Source organism: Quercus robur, chromosome 11 (assembly GCF_932294415.1).
Source record: "Quercus robur chromosome 11, dhQueRobu3.1, whole genome shotgun sequence".
Lineage (NCBI taxonomy): Eukaryota > Viridiplantae > Streptophyta > Magnoliopsida > Fagales > Fagaceae > Quercus > Quercus robur.
The window spans coordinates 21,241,396-21,257,566 of NC_065544.1; the positions used below are offsets into that span (position 1 = coordinate 21,241,396).

Sequence of the window (16,171 nt, forward strand, 5' to 3'; positions counted from 1 at the left end):
ATCGAATCTTGAGAATAAGAAAGAGTTATATGTAAAAAAAAGTAGTAATACCCCAGGTAATTTGGTCACTGGCAGTGGCTCTCCTGTGAAACTAGACTCATCAACGGTACTTCTACCAGCTCTGACAATTCCATCTGCTGGAACACGATCCTAAGATAACAGGAGAAGATGTATTAAAGGATTCACATCATATCTACAGGGTGAAAATGACAAATACCTGCTACATTTATAAATTTTAACTGGAAGTGGTTGTATTAAATTTTGCACGACAAGTTGTAAATAAAAAACAATTTGATGACAAAAGATGCAAGAATCAAAGTTCAAATGTTCGGGAGCCAGAGACAAAAATACTTACTCCAGGAAGTACAATAATTTGATCTCCAACAGAAAGACTGCTACAAGGAACTTCAACCATTGAACCCAACTCTTTTGCATCATCATTGACCAAAAGCCGAGCTTTTGATGGTAAAATACTGAGAAGTCCAGTCATATCACTGGTTGCTTTGATTTTAGCTCTCTGTTCAAGATTTCTTCCTAACAAGACAAATGCTATTAACATTATCGGTTCCTCAAAAAAAGCCTTCCAACCCTGCATACAACACATCTATTACAGAGGCTACAGCATCGATTGTAATCAGTCACATACTTAGTTTCTTATTATGAAGGCAAGATGCACCCTAGATCTTAAAGGTTTACATTAACAAATCAACTTTAATCAAGCCAAAAAAAACCCCTTTGGTTAAGTGTTTGCATTCCAGATTTAAGCCAATGTATGTAACTAAGACTAATTATAGTTTTACTGAAAAAACAAAGTATCAGTAAGAAGAACTCCAAATTGATAACACAACCATGCAGTATAGTTTTGTGTTCTAGTCATAACATAATATAGAGAAGTACAGAATCTTTATTATGGATTTAGTTATTTGCAAACTTAGACAAACGATAAAAGAAATTAATTAATTAACTGCAAATTTCAATTTAATCAAGCACTACGGTATTTTATCTCAAATTAACAGCAATGGGAAATTCATTCCCCACATATTTCTGTTCGTTTGGCCAGATACCCAACCCAGATAAGCTCTTAACAAAAACACATGGCAAGTATCAGTTGAACACAGAAGCTCCTCCAAAATTGACTTCGTTTGGCACTTCTAGGCTTCTAGCAGTCCAGTATGAATCCCAAATTACTCGCAAATTTCAATGCTCATAGTAATACTTTCAAGCAACCTATCATCAAATATAATATAGCCTTACAGACCTACTTTTAGGATTTTGAATTTAAAAATTCATACACATCAATGTTGTTCCAAGAAACTGATGCCAAAAGCTAAAGTATATATGTTGGACAATGGGTCAGTACTTAATTACCTGAATCTAAATGTGTGAATATGAATGTTGCTTATCTAACTTCTCCAGAAATTAACAGCACCAAGCCCATTTTCTCCAGAATATAGGAGACTTTTGAAATATGATGTGATCATTGAGTACAGTTGGAATAGATATTGGACTAATCATACCTCTTTGAAGATAAAACTATTAATAATTATTTTCTGTTCTTTAAATGTAACTTTTAAGAGTTCATTAGTCAAAATAAAGTTCTCATAGGCTACTGGGTAGAGTCAATTCTTTCACGGTTCTAAGAGGTCCATAAAATGTAAAAATTGGAACATCAATGGCTAAGTCCTTTCCATTTATACGAATTCAAAGATTTATCTCCTCAATCTCTTTTATAAATTTGAGGGCCCCAAATGGACTTTAGGGTTTGAAAAGGCACCATTTCCTGTATTTCTCAACTTTTCTAAGTTAATTGCTATTTTATTTTATTGGTAAGTTCCACATGCACCTGGTGGGCCTTGAAGCCATGGCCTCATCCTCTAGCTTGCTCTTAAAAGGGGAGGTGTCATTGGAGCAAGAGCTCATTGGCCAAATTACAATTTCAACAAAGCAAATAATAAAATTAAATAAAAAGACTACTCTATTGTATGCATTAGTTGATAATTTATCAGTCCCTTCCTAGGAAATATGCAATTTATATTAAGAAAAAAGGAAAGAAAATTATGCAGCACTTTGTATCTTCCCAGCATATCAGCAAACAAGCACAATTTGTTACTGGATGAACTGAGATTATAACTCTATTGCTGCATTAAAATATAAAGTATCCATAATGCAATCACAATCTAGATACTAAAACCAAGACATATGATACAATTCAAACCATGTATTCATCCACTAATATGCAGTATAATTTATAGAATAAAGCAAAGACAATTGGAGTTAAGGGTCAGAATCTACCAGTTTCGGTATCAAGGCAGCTAATGAACTGACTGTAAATGACGATAGAGCCCCAAGACCAACTAATGTGTTCATGTTTGGAGCCCCTTTGAGTAGGCTTCTCACACCGTCAAGGATCAGTTGACGCCCAGGACCAAGCAATGTAAATAAAGACAAGGAAAGATGGAATCCAGTGGAGTGAAATGCATGGATCCATGAAGCATTAGCTCCAAAGAAATGAGAGAGATGACCAAAGAGGCAGACAGCACATAAAGCCCAGGAAACAGCAAGATTACGACCTAAAGAAGCTTAAGAAATTAGCATCACATTTCACAGCATATGAACCATCAGGACATGAAAATTTAATACTTTTTATAACAGCAGCTAAAATACCCTATTGAAATATAACGAACAATGAATGCCACAACTTTTTAACAGATAAAAGTTGTGGCAAGATGTCTACCGCTTTCTTCCAAACGACTACGCTTCTCTTCCATTTTCCTTTCAAAAACTTTGAAGAAATTGTCTCTTCCTGAATCTGCACATACAGGAGCAGCAAAGAAGTCAAGCCATCATGTAGATCAGTTCATAATGACTGCAAATATTAACAAATCAAGTCTACTTGCAATCAAGATTGCAGGTGGACTAGATGAATTAAGCTCCATCTAGGATCTATGCTTTGACATTGTAAATTTTGGTCACTCCAAAAAAAATGCGAGTAACATAAGGAAGAAGAAGCAAAATCTTAAGTTCAATGATGTTTTGGACATGTTGCAGTATTAGGAAGTAAGAAAACCATGTCACCATTACAAAAGGTAAAATATAAAAGAAAAGCTACTACTTGATTTTGCACACAAACTTCAAGCTAACAATTGGATAGTGCTTTTTATATGTTGGGGAATTAGTATGCCCATTATAAGACGTGGAATTATTAGCACCGTCCCCAAGTGAAGAAGAGGCATAAAACAGTGAAATTACATGTAAGAGAAAACATCAATTAAGCGGAACACATTTTTAATAAATAAGCATGCTGATATACTAGTTCAAAAACCACCTACATTTTTATCCCTATCCTAATATTGTGTCAGTAACCATGAAGATTATTTGTGTTAGGAATCTATACTGCATGCTTTCCAACTAACCTATGTACTATTCATAGTAAACTTCATTTGGTGTATCAGATGACCTCAAATTACAAGAAATTAAGCCATCTTTAACTTAGTAGATAAATAAATTACATAGACTGAATCTTAGGCAGAGCTTTGCACTCTACTGGTTATAATATAGTTGACATTCATAAAAAATTGCAGTGTGTGAACTGGCAATTTTTTGTCAAGATGTACCGCTTGGGAAATTTAGATTGATTATCATAAAGATTGTTCAGTTGGACAAACCTCTTTTTTCTTTTCTTTTTTAATTCAATAGTTACAATGGAGGAGGAGAATTTGAACCTAGACATCTCTGTTGGAAACACCGGGAGGTGCCAATTAAGCTATAAGGCCCTTGGCAGTTGGACAACACTCTTAAATGACTTCTCCTTATGTTTACCTAATATCTCAAACAATCTTTTTGTTCTTTGATAAGTTCAAATGAACTCCCTTTTTATTTTGTCAAAAGAAGCATTTTTGAAACAGCTCTCTTTACATTTGTCGTTAACAACAATTCAAAAGAAATCTCTTTATACTTATCAATTTTACTCCTATATGAAGAAAATGTGAGGGAACCTCAACAAAACCAGCATCCAAAATGTGCAAATAGAAGGTACAATAACAAGGAACATAAAGATGAAAGGCATTCTATGAGTCATTCACAAGGCCAAACTAAATAAAAAGTAACATTGTCACATAAAAATATAGAACTTAACCACATAAGCCTTGCCTTATGAATTAAATATCTTTAGTTCTTTTTGAAGTATAGATCTACAAAGAATAGAGAGGACGTGTAAACATACAGATAACAACATTTTCTGAACTTAAATTAAATTCTTAAATCAAAACTTAAATTACACCTGATTATACGACTAGTCCTTCATAACAAATCCCTCACAAGAACATGCACAGTTTAAAACCTTACAACTAAGAGAAGGTCTGAAATATTCCTTCTTAATTGTGGGCAAGAAGATCCCAATAACAGCAATTCCCAAAGTAATACACAATGTGTAGTCCTCAACTATCATACACTTTTAAATACAACTTATAAGAAAGGAAGCCCCCAATTTTATGATGTATAACTAATAACTGCTAAGTTCAGAATGTAACAGCAAATTCTCCGAAATGAATGGCTCCCCAGCAACAGAAATGCCTCTGACCAATCCACCATATGTAGCTTCTGAGACTCACCTATTGAAGTGAGATACTATATTATCAATAATGACTTTTTAAGCCTTTCCTTTCATATCTAATATACTGGAGATGATATTTAAAAAGATTCTGATCATATAGACAAGTCACAGAAATCGAAAACCCAATGAATTAGGGACATACCATAACAAACTATGGTTGCTCATCACAAGAAATCATTTGCATTTTTATGGTGAAATATCTCCTTCAATAGCTCCCTGACCTGCCACTTAACCCACCAAGCTTCACATAAATTATATGAAACCCTGAAATATTGCTATTTCTATTTTCATTTGTAGTTAGAGGTGCTTAATGGATAACTACATAAGGATTCAAAATTTCCAATGAAGACTAGATACTTAAACTTAAGTTTCTATTTTCAGTTGAATGAACAAAGCAACAATCATGATGTATATAAATATCAAATTTCCTTCAAGTATTTCTTCCATCTTCTTCCAAAGATGAAAGCTTAGTAGTGAGAATGGTCACAACTTTCTCAAATCATTTACACTCACACTTCCAAAGTGGCTTAAGCTTAACATGAAGTTCATCCTCAAAGTTTTAGACTTGAACCACATATATCCACAACAACTCAATAGACATTACAAATTTAAATGATTCTATATATTAAAAAACTAAAAGAGAATTCAGTTTGGACAGTGTGGGAGACCCTTAAAGGTCAAAATGACAAACTAGCAAAACAACTTACCCAAAATATACATACAAACACATAGCTAATAATAAAAATACTGCCAAAAAGGATGAGAGGGGCAGTAGATAAGCAATCTTTAGTCAAGGATGACAATTTTTGCCCACTCCATCCCAACAAGAGGATGAAGTGAGGGTGGGCTTTTTTGTTTTCAAAACCCACAGTAGGTTCAAGGCACAGATGTGATTTATAATCCCCTACATAAACCCAACCCAGATATAAAAAAATACATTTTTATAATTAATTAATAATTTTAAAATATTTCAACAATTGGAATTGAAAAAAAGAGTAACCATTTTGTTCAGAATGCTGCCACCCACCTCTCTCTCTCTCTCTCTCTGTGATCCAATCCTGTTTGGATCACCATGTTCCGTCTCCCAATTCCGCTCTCATCCTTCATCAAAAGTCACCACCATTGTTATGGAGGGCTTTTTCTAAGATAAGGTTTGGGATATGAGGGTGAGGGTGAGGTATGTGAACAGGGAAGTGAAGTCAAGGAGTGGTGATTCGAGGAGGCCCATAGAGAGAGAAAGAGAGGGACATAGTTAAAAACCTGAGTTGTAGTCTGGAAATGCCACCACCTATGGCTTCATCCCATTCTAGCGAACCATGGTTGGTCGCATTTACTAACACGTAATTCTCCTGCAACCGAACTTTTTTCCCCCACATGCTTAGTGTTTTAGTTATGTTGGGCTATGTTATTATGTTCTTGTCCATGTTTGTTAGAAAATTTTGAAGCACACATTCAGATTGGAATCATGGGTTTTTTTGTTATATAAGTAATAACTTTTATTGAAAAAGAGGAAATACCCCATATACACTAAGTTGTGTACAAAAAGCTTTTGGTTTGTGTTGGATTAACACTTTTGTAGCTTTTTATTGGATTAACGATTAGTCATTGCAAGTTTTTTTTTTTTTTTTTTTTTTTTTTTTAATGTAGGGAACCTTTCTTAAGAAGAATCCATTGGACTCGACTCTAACCAATAAAACCTACGGGCAGCTAAGCCACCTGTCATAACCAGTTGCCAGATAATCTAGGGGTATTCGCCTTGAATTCAGGTTGTTTCTGATGATGAAAAAAGCTTTTTTTATGTTATGTGAAATTGATGAAAACCCGATATTTAAGGGTCGGTAATGTTAGAAGACGACTGCCGGTATCTGATGGTAAGATACCTATGGTCGGTATATCTTTGCAAGCTCAGACGGAGAGAATAAACGGACTCCTCGAGGGCTACTTAAGGCACTTTAGTGCAAACCAGAAGAACTGGAGCTGTTGTTTATGCTCATGCACAGGAACAGTTTTTTTTTTTTTTTAACTTTTTTTAAAAAATTATGATGAGTTTTTAAGACTTTCTTTGGTTAATATTAAAACATGAATTCTTTCTTCTTTTTTAATTTTTAATTTTTGTTGTGTGGTTGTTGAGAAATGAAGAGTTTTTCTTAGTGTAGTTTTATAAAGGCTTTTGTTTCTTCATTTTGCAGTTATTGTGGACATTCTTATATACATTGCTTAATTATTTTTTTTTCTCTAATTTTGGACATGAGATTCCATTCAATCAATGGGAATCAATGGGGAACGTAGGCAACCCCCTTTGAAGACTTCTAAGAGATGAGGAAGAGTTGGTTGTGCTCAAGAATTAAGTTGGGATGTTTTGGGTGAAGAACTCTCTTGGGACCTTGTTTGGTTAAATTAAAGTTGAATTGAGTCCTATTTTTATTGTTTATATGTTGCTAGATAAATTTTAATTATGAGCAAGGTGGATGAAGTGGAGAAGCACAGCAGGAGTATTGCGTGATCATAGAATATCTATTAAGTTAAAGGATTTTTCTTTTAAAATCCGCTTCATTCCCATCCTTGGCTTCAAGGAACTCTTGTTTGGGATCTATAAACGATAGGGAAACTCCCGCCTTGTTTCCATCACTAGCATCAATGAACTTTGGTTTGGGTATCTAGATTATTGGAGAACTCACACATGTAATATCAGGTTTGTAAGAGGTTTTCATCATTGGGAGTTGGAAACCATTGATTCTTTCTTTTAAATCCTACATTCCAATATCCCTAGAGGGAAAGGTTTAGATCGTATGAGGTGGAGATTATGTGGTAAGTTTGATGTTCACTCATTCTATGAGTGAATAAAAACATTCCAATCTAAGATATTTCCTTGAATGAGTATTTGATACAGTAAAACACCAAAGAAAGTTGATTTATTTGTGTTGATAGAAGCTTGTGAAAACTGTCTACAGACTTATTAAAAGAGGTATCACAATAGTGGATTAGTGATGTATATGTAGAAGGGAAGGGGAGATGTAGATCATCCATTGCTCCATTGTGTGGTGGTCTATGAGCTGTGGTCCTTTGTTTTCTTTATGACCGGATTACTTTGAGTAATGCCTAAGCAGGTTAATTTTTTTTTTATAAGTAATAAGATATATTGATAAAAAAGGAACACCCTAGTGCACAGGGAGTGAACAGGTGAAAAGAAATCAAATACAGAAATTGCAAGAGTCTAGGAAATCAATAAAAGAAGAGAATGATTTATTTTGCAAAGCAAACAACCAATCCCTTAAAGTTCTAAAAAAGAGAAGCTTGAGGTCCGGAATAGATCTCTCAATATCTTCAAAACATCTACTATTCCTCTCCCTCCAAAGACACCACAATAAGCAATGAGGAATGATGGACCAAATATAACCATTTCAATGACGACCAAAGCTGCCTTGCCAACACCGTAACAGCCCCAAAACAGTGTGTGGAATAACCCAAGTTACTCCAAAAAGACCCAAAACCAAAGACCATAGATCCATAGCAAAAGGACAATGAAGGAATAGATGGTCAACCGATTCACTATTTCTCTTACACATGTGGCACCAATCCAAAATCCACACCTTCCTTTTATGTAAATTATCAATCGTCAAGCATTTCCCTAAGGCAGCAGTCCAAACAAAGAAAGCTACTCTAAAGGGAATCTTCTGCTTCCAAATACTTTTCCGAGGAAAACCATAGAAAGTGGTGCCAGCTAAAATTCTATAATAATCACTAACCAAGAAACCCTTATCTTTGCTAGGAATCCAACACATTTTATCCTCACCTAGCCCCATTATAGGAGAACCATATATGGTTTCCATGAAATCTCTAGATCCCGAGCATGCACACCCCTAACGAATCTCACAGTTAATTGTAAGGTTTGTGTTTGAGGGGGCTTGATCATTTGGCAGCATGGCTGCGTGTACTGTTGTAAACTTTATTGCTCAGTTTCTTTTAGATTGTAATTATTGAGCATTGTAATTCTTTAGGGGTGATGATATATATATATATATATCCTATGTACACTGCTTCCCTATATCAATAAAATTGCATATTATAATAAAATTAACAATACAATAATAACTGGATTGGCAGCCAACTATGTTCCCCCACGGAGAAGATCAATGAAGAGAGTTTTCTAATCACAAAACCTCTTTTTTCTTCTCTTTCCCACATTTGTACGGATTGTGTCAGGTTCTTTTTTGTTTTTGGTACCTCTTCTAATGGGACAAAACTTACTTTTAGATGAATCCGATATTGCCTTTTTTGATACACTATTCCAATCAATATCTTTATCGGAAGTGAATGAAACTAAACCTAAAACCAAGTCTCACACACATCAGTGCCTAGGCAAATACTCCCACCTGCTTTTGATATCACTGTAAAAGTGTGTAGCACACAGTAGCAAATGAGCAGGCTCTTCTCCAGCATGACTCAGAAAAATTATTCTAACCAACAAGGTCAGTTAGCAGGATCTACAAGAATTCCTAGAGCTAAACCATATATGGATAAAGCACGTATCCCTATACCCATCTAAATGAAGTGCAACAGACCAAAAGAAATCCAACATCAGACCAACTATGGTTGAAAATTTCTGTAAGTAACATTACCAAGTCATTGAATTTTAACCAATTTCGAGAGAAAGTTTTCAGAATTTCAAGAACTTCAATTTGAGATAATTACAATATGCTACTAATCCCGCAGCTCAAACCCTTTCCCTCCTAGACCCCCAAGCACTTTGTGCATGGAGAGGTGATTAAGCTACAAGGCTATTGGCTTCAAGAACTTGCAATTTTCCCGAAGGATTGAAGATTCACATCTCTAAATGATATTAATAGTAATCCTAATTCCTAAATGTAATTGTGAAGACGTTCTACAGCTCTTTCACTGAAATATTCTTAATAAAGAACAAACAGACATGTGCATGGATGTTGGCTCAGATGGTACAAAACATTGGCCGTAGCCAGGGTATGTTTTAGTTTAAAATCTTGCCTGAAAAAAAGTCAAGCACAAGACAGACTGTTGAACAAGACGAACCACGCAAGCAAACAACTTTTTTTTTAACGGGAACTATAAGTACCAGTCAAAATGTCAAATAAAAAGAATTATGATGACAATGATCATGATGATCATGATGATAACAATCATATATATAATAATAATGGTAATAATGATCATTACAATTTGAACAAGGACAATAATATCAATGATGAAGGTGATGAAACTTTCATATGCTTACCTCGAAGGTTAGAATTAAAACCACAGGTAGTCAAATGCTTTGCTAGTGCCTCTCCTAACTGTTGTTGCCAGTTCGCTGTAACCTTGGCTTCAGATACAGGCCATACTACAGCTGTCTCTGTCGTCAGATTCACACTAGCAGATGACACTTGTGGCTGTCCAAAATTACAATAAAATGAAGTACACAAATTTAGTTTTCCGAACAGGGTAAAGTTCTTACGTATGCGTTTGGCATGGATTATTTTTGCCAACTTATTTTACTATTCAGCTTATTTTTGCTACTATGGGTCCCACTGCACTTTTTGGTACTATTCATAAGTTCTAGTATACTATTTCAGCTAACTTTTACCTTTATCTACAATATCTTTAGTAAAAAATTTTCAGTTTCAACAAAATAAGTGGATCCCAAAACATGTGAAACAAAGAGAGGGAGGAGGGAGACTCCTCCTCACATGTGGGCCTAAACTCCCCTTAATAAGTGGAGCCAAACCCACGATCTCTTACTCTAACCCGTTGTCCCAAAAGTTTAAACTATAAGGAAATTGTGGATTTAATAATTTAACCATAGTTCTAACAAATGCAAAAATCAAAGGTTCTCACTCTTTAGTATCTCTTGACCACTACAAAAAAATTATAATTAACACAAATCAAAATTTTGCTTTTTCTCTAGTGAAATGAATTATCTAAACCCATATAATTCATACATACTTTCATTAATACCGAATTTTTAAAAGTCATTACCTCGTATTACATTCATTTCCATTAACTGATTTGTTCATTGCACCAGATTACTGCACCTCCTAACAATCTTTAAAAATAAATAAATAACCAAATTCAACTAATAACAACTTACCTGACTTTCGAGAATTCTTTTCACACTAGCTGCACATCCTCCACATGTCATTCCCTGCAATACACACACAACACAGAAACACAACCATTTAGCAAAATACATAGCAATATTATAGAGAGAGAGAGAGAGAGAGTTCGTACTCCAACGTCGAGTACAATCACATCAGACGGCAACGCGGAGACCTCCTGGGTTCCACTGGCAACCAAATTCGCCTTCGCATCTCCACCGTCCGATCCACCTCCACCTCCACCGCCACTGCTCTCTCCGCCAACCCCGCCACCGCCGCCTCCACCGCCAGAGGCGAACGAAGCAGCGGAGCTAGCAACGCACTCCAAACGGCGCCGCACTGGAGGCACTGAAGCAGCATACAGTTTCATCAGCGAAGAAGAAGAGAAAGCGAAAGGATTGCCGTGGTGGTAATTGGTGGAAATGCATCGGAAACCGCGAGTCAAGAGTTGACTCGAGAGGCATTGACTCAGTGGTGTTCGGCAGAGCTTGCGGTTTAGGGCTTTGGAGACAGTGCAAAACGCTATCGTCGTGGTTGTTGCAGATAGTGTGGACTCCATTTGAAAGAAGAGAGACTGTTACCTCCGTCTCTCTCTCTCTCTCTCTCTCTCTCTCTCTCACAGTTTCTAAATTCTTTCTATCTTAGTTTTCGCTATCCTTTCTCTGCGCCTTTCGATTCGGTTTTTATACTTCAGATTTTTGTTTTTTTTTTTGGAGAAATTATATGCTTCAGATTTTAGAAGCTGTCAAGTGAGACTTTTAAAAAAAAAAATCAGAAGCTGTTAAATCGGGAGTACGGTCGAAGAGTTTGTCTACCAATTTATTTATTTATTTATTTTTTTTTTTGAATTGTTTGTCTACCAATTTACTAAAGTGGATTTCATTTTTGGGAAATGTTAACCGGTATAGTTAAGAATTAGTTATTATGCGGTTTATTTAATAAAAATTTGGCATAAATTAATAAATGGATAAACTATATATTTGGTCCATATCCTTTATAGCATATTTTAATTTGATCCTTAACCTTTCAATTGTGTCAATTTGGTCTCTAACCTTTTAGTATCGTGTCAATTTAGTCCTTATTGTTATATTTTGAATGAAAATTGATGATATGTCAAACGGTCAAAATAAAATTATAACGTATTGTCACATCAACGAAAACTAATTTTTTATTTTGACCGTTTGATGCATTATCAATTTTCATCCAAAAAATAATAGTAAGGATTAAATTGACACGGTACTAAAAGGTTAGGGACCAAATTGACACAATTGAAAAATTAAGGACCAAATTGAAATATGCTATAAATGATAAGGACCAAATATGTAGTTTACGCATTAATAAATTGACTGAAAATACAACTGAAACTACAATGATGTGACATAAAATAGTGTTAACACTACCCTTCATTTTTTAATGAGAGTAAGGGGTGTTTGGTAGAGTAGTGTTAGGGTACTTTTTTTTTTTTTTTACACCTAATTTTATTTGGGTATCATCTATTTATTTTCAAACACCACTAATAAGTTATTGAGTTTTCCCAAATATTTTTGCTCTATTATTATGTTAATCACAAATGTTTCATATCTCATTATCTAAATTGGGTTATGATATAAACTATCACAAAAAGCCCCAAAACTCATATCTTATCCAATTTTATTATCATATTCTATTTAAAGCCCAAGAATACTTATGCTTGGCAATATTTAAGAAGCCCATGATTCAAGTCCATGGCAAATATCAATGGAATTCAAATCTATGATCAAAACCCATGATTTAAACACATGGCAATTTATTTATCCAAAACCTAATTCTCATTGGCAAAATCAAAAGCCCAACTTACGTTGGTACTATTTAAAACCCAATTTTCATTGGCAACATCAAAGCCCAATTCTCATTGGCAATATCAAAAGCCCAACTTGCGTTGACACTATTAAAAGTCCAAGCTAATTACTTGGCACTATTCTATCAAAAGCCGAAGGTTATTAAATACTCGGCAAAATACTATATCATAATTATTTCACTTAAAAAGTCCGATAATAAACAATACTTTGAAATTCTTAAGCATATTATTACGATATTACAAGCTTATGGAATTTATGAATTATCTATTCTCAAAACCCATGGCAATCATCTTATAAAAGTCCATGGAAAGTTATGATTGTTAGACCCATGACATATATTTATTGTTATAAACTCATGAAATACATGGACATCATTTGTATCGCGACATCCATAATATACGCCTTCGACACTCATGGTAAACATTCAAACCCACAAGCTCATCATTTAAGTTATGATGCGATTATTAGAAACCATGAACATTATTGCAACATGGAATTCATCAAAGTAAATAGTACTTACAAAAGTATTTTGAAACTTGTCCTATTGTTTCAAACATTACAACTAATTGCTCAAAGGCCCATTGAAAGTATTTATGAAAAAACCCAAAAATATTTACTAATAAAATCCATAAGGAATGAAAGCCCATGGCAACATGTGCACACAACCCAGCCCATGTGAGCAAGCCCAAGCAAAAAACACAAGCAACTTACCAAAAGGCAACTAGAGACTCATACAAATGAACCAAGCCTTTGAGAATGGACTAAGGGCTATCCCATCAATTTTCTGCCACCCTCTGCCTGACGTGAACAGTGCCCAAGGGCTGTCATATCAGCTGAAGTCAAAAGGATGAAGAGGCTCCATGATCTTCCTCAAGACTGCACCTCCAGCAGAAGGGGAACTGAAACCAAATTATCCAAACTTCAATAAATTAATGCTATAAATGTTAAAAACGACCAAGACATGATTCATATACCAAGCACATGAATCCTAAAGGGGAAAATTTAGGAACATGTGGTTTGGAGGGCATAAAGGGATCTCCAATGGAACCCCCTGAAGTAGACTAGAACTTGACACCTAGCTTAGGGTGTTGAAATCTTACTTCTTGGGGGACCAAATCTCAGTTTGCAGCATTGGGATTCATTCTTGATACACAATAATTAAGCTTAGCCTCGAAAATCTTGGCACTTAATGCAAAAAGCTCTAAAATCCCATCATTACCCAAAGAAGCAAGACAACCCCTCAAAGTGGACTTTCCTCAAAATCTCAGGAAATTTAAACCTTGATTTCGTCTCCCTTGATGAGCCATGCATTTTTGGATTCTTGTCAATCAATATTTCTCTAAAGCTCTATTATAAAAACATACACACCTCAGCCCATGGGGGGGAGGAGGCCTCTCTAAAGATTTCTGTCATTGACTACATTCTACAGAAATTCAACCCCTGTTAAGCTTCCCTTAAGCTTCCCCAAGCTCTCTAGAGCTCACTCACAACCTTTCTCAGCCTATAGTCACCATAACACCAACATTCACCACCTTGCTTACACTTTCCTACTCCATAAACGTCCTATAACTGACCAAAGGATAGTGACCCTCTCTGAAATTTTGGGTTTGTTTGCTATCTTGCTCGTGGTTTAGCCTCCCTCAAGCTCACCACTCATCATCCTTAGCCCACACTCATCTAATCTCAGATGTTCTCTCCCCTTTTCACACAAACACAACCCATAAATGTCTCTCAACTAGTCATAAACAAACCACTCACAAAAAAAATCCTTGATCTTGGTGTTAATCCCATCTCACTCACTCAAAATAGCTCACATTCACCTCATTCATGCCTTATAAACACACACTAACCAAAATCTTAGCATAATACTTGTTGCACTGAGTTGGGGATCTCTCTCTCCCTTCATTCCATCCTATTTTTCCTCTTTTATTTGTAACAATGGATCCTTTAATCCTTGTTTATTATTATTATGATAAAGGATATAATGTATTTGTAACAACTGAATTTTTCCCTCACATTGATGTAATGATGGTTGAAAGTACTATAAATTCCCCTAACCGAGACACACAAGGACCCCCAGGATTGAACATTTTCCTAAATTTATTTAATCATTGACTGCTGTACTCTAAGTATAATTTCACCCCCACCGCTGGAGATAATACCGTACCGCTAGAGGACTGATTTGAACTATGACGCCGTAAAAAGACTAATAATACAACAAACTAACAGCACTAACGTGTTTATTATGCTTTACTGTTGTCTTCTTGTTAGGGTGTAGCCTCATTCTCTTGCTTGGGCGGACTTACACCATACCGATAGCTTTTGGGCTTTATTTCAAGGGTCCATCGTCGAGTTTCGGCTTGGTTACCCCATATTCTATTTGGGAACATCAAAAATTTCCCCCTCAACAAGTAGTTTGAGATAGAATTTTTGTAATTTTTTGAAATACATGTGGGTGAAAAAGTGTCTGGAAATATATGTAAGTGTATTTGAAATGTGAAAATTGTTGCTCAAATAGGGATACCAAACAGGTCCTAAGTGTTTGTTTGGGAACAGCTTGTGTTTGTTTGGGAACAACTTGTGTCTGTTTGGTAAAGATTATTTTTGCCAACTTATTTTATTATTCAACTTATTTTTGCTACTATTTATGAGTCCTACTGTATTTTTTGGTACTATTCATGAGTCTCATTGTACTATTTCAGCTAACTTTTACCTTTATCTATAGTACTTTCAACAAAAAATTTTCAGTTTCAGCAAAATAAACGGATCCCAAATGGACCCTTTATTTAGCTGAAACTGAAAATTTTTTACCGAAAATACTGTAGATAAAGCTAAATGGTAGCTGAAATAGTACAGTGAGGCCCATGAATAGTACCAAAAAATACAATAAGACCCATGAATAGTAGCAAAAATAAGCTGAATAGTAAAAAAAACTGGCTTTTTAAGCAATCCCAAACGCACACTAATTTTGCAGGAGAAAATATTGTCTCACCTTCCTTTATATCCATTATTTCACACGGAAAAACTTAAATAGTCCTAAAGCAATGCTCCGGGCTCTCACAAAGTGGGCCCCACATGTGGGTCTCACCATGGGGCCCACCCATTTTGTGAGAGCTCGGGGCACTCTTACCTAAGTATTATCCATTTCACGCACATATACACAAAATTGACCTAACAAACCGGTCAAGTTTTGGCTTGAGTCAAAAACAAGTTGTAAGCGAGTAATCGGGTTTTAAGTCAACCTATATTTTTTTTTCATATGCAAATATCATTAATGATATTATTATCATCGTAAAATTTAGATGGTTTGCCATTAAGTGCCTAAAAATGACGTAATTTTTTATTATAAAAATTATTACATTTAAAAAGGCCTTAGAATTAAACAAAATTATTTTTTAGAAAAAAACAATAAGTTTCCATAACTTTAGTGGTATTCTCAAGTGACAATGACACAATCATTCCTCTCAAATAAAGACTTTGTTCCACTTGGAGATAGTGAAACAAATATTGGTTCACTTGCAGCAAATGAGACTGACAATGATAAGGATCTTATGAATTTTATTGTAGAAGTTTGGGGTTTAGATCAATGCTCGGAATCTTTTATCACACTAAAG

At 35.1% G+C, this 16,171-nt stretch overlaps 1 protein-coding gene across 3 annotated transcripts in view; it reads right to left on the reverse strand.

The window, feature by feature from the left end:
- LOC126706249 (copper-transporting ATPase PAA1, chloroplastic) overlaps nt 1–11,433 on the reverse strand; it is a 29,821-nt gene extending 18,388 nt beyond the window's left edge. For all 3 annotated transcript variants that reach the window (XR_007648540.1, XM_050405589.1, XM_050405590.1), the window contains exons 1-7: nt 10,853–11,433; nt 10,713–10,766; nt 9,861–10,014; nt 2,735–2,809; nt 2,293–2,570; nt 356–589; nt 52–150 (exon numbers count right to left, since the gene is read on the reverse strand). Coding sequence is in view for 2 of the 3 variants with exons in the window: in XM_050405589.1 (XP_050261546.1) it covers nt 52–150; nt 356–589; nt 2,293–2,570; nt 2,735–2,809; nt 9,861–10,014; nt 10,713–10,766; nt 10,853–11,278 (1,320 nt within the window). In the remaining variant the exon portion in view is untranslated. The remainder of the gene's footprint in view (nt 1–51; nt 151–355; nt 590–2,292; nt 2,571–2,734; nt 2,810–9,860; nt 10,015–10,712; nt 10,767–10,852) is intronic.
- Between the last annotated feature and the right edge of the window lie 4,738 nt (nt 11,434–16,171).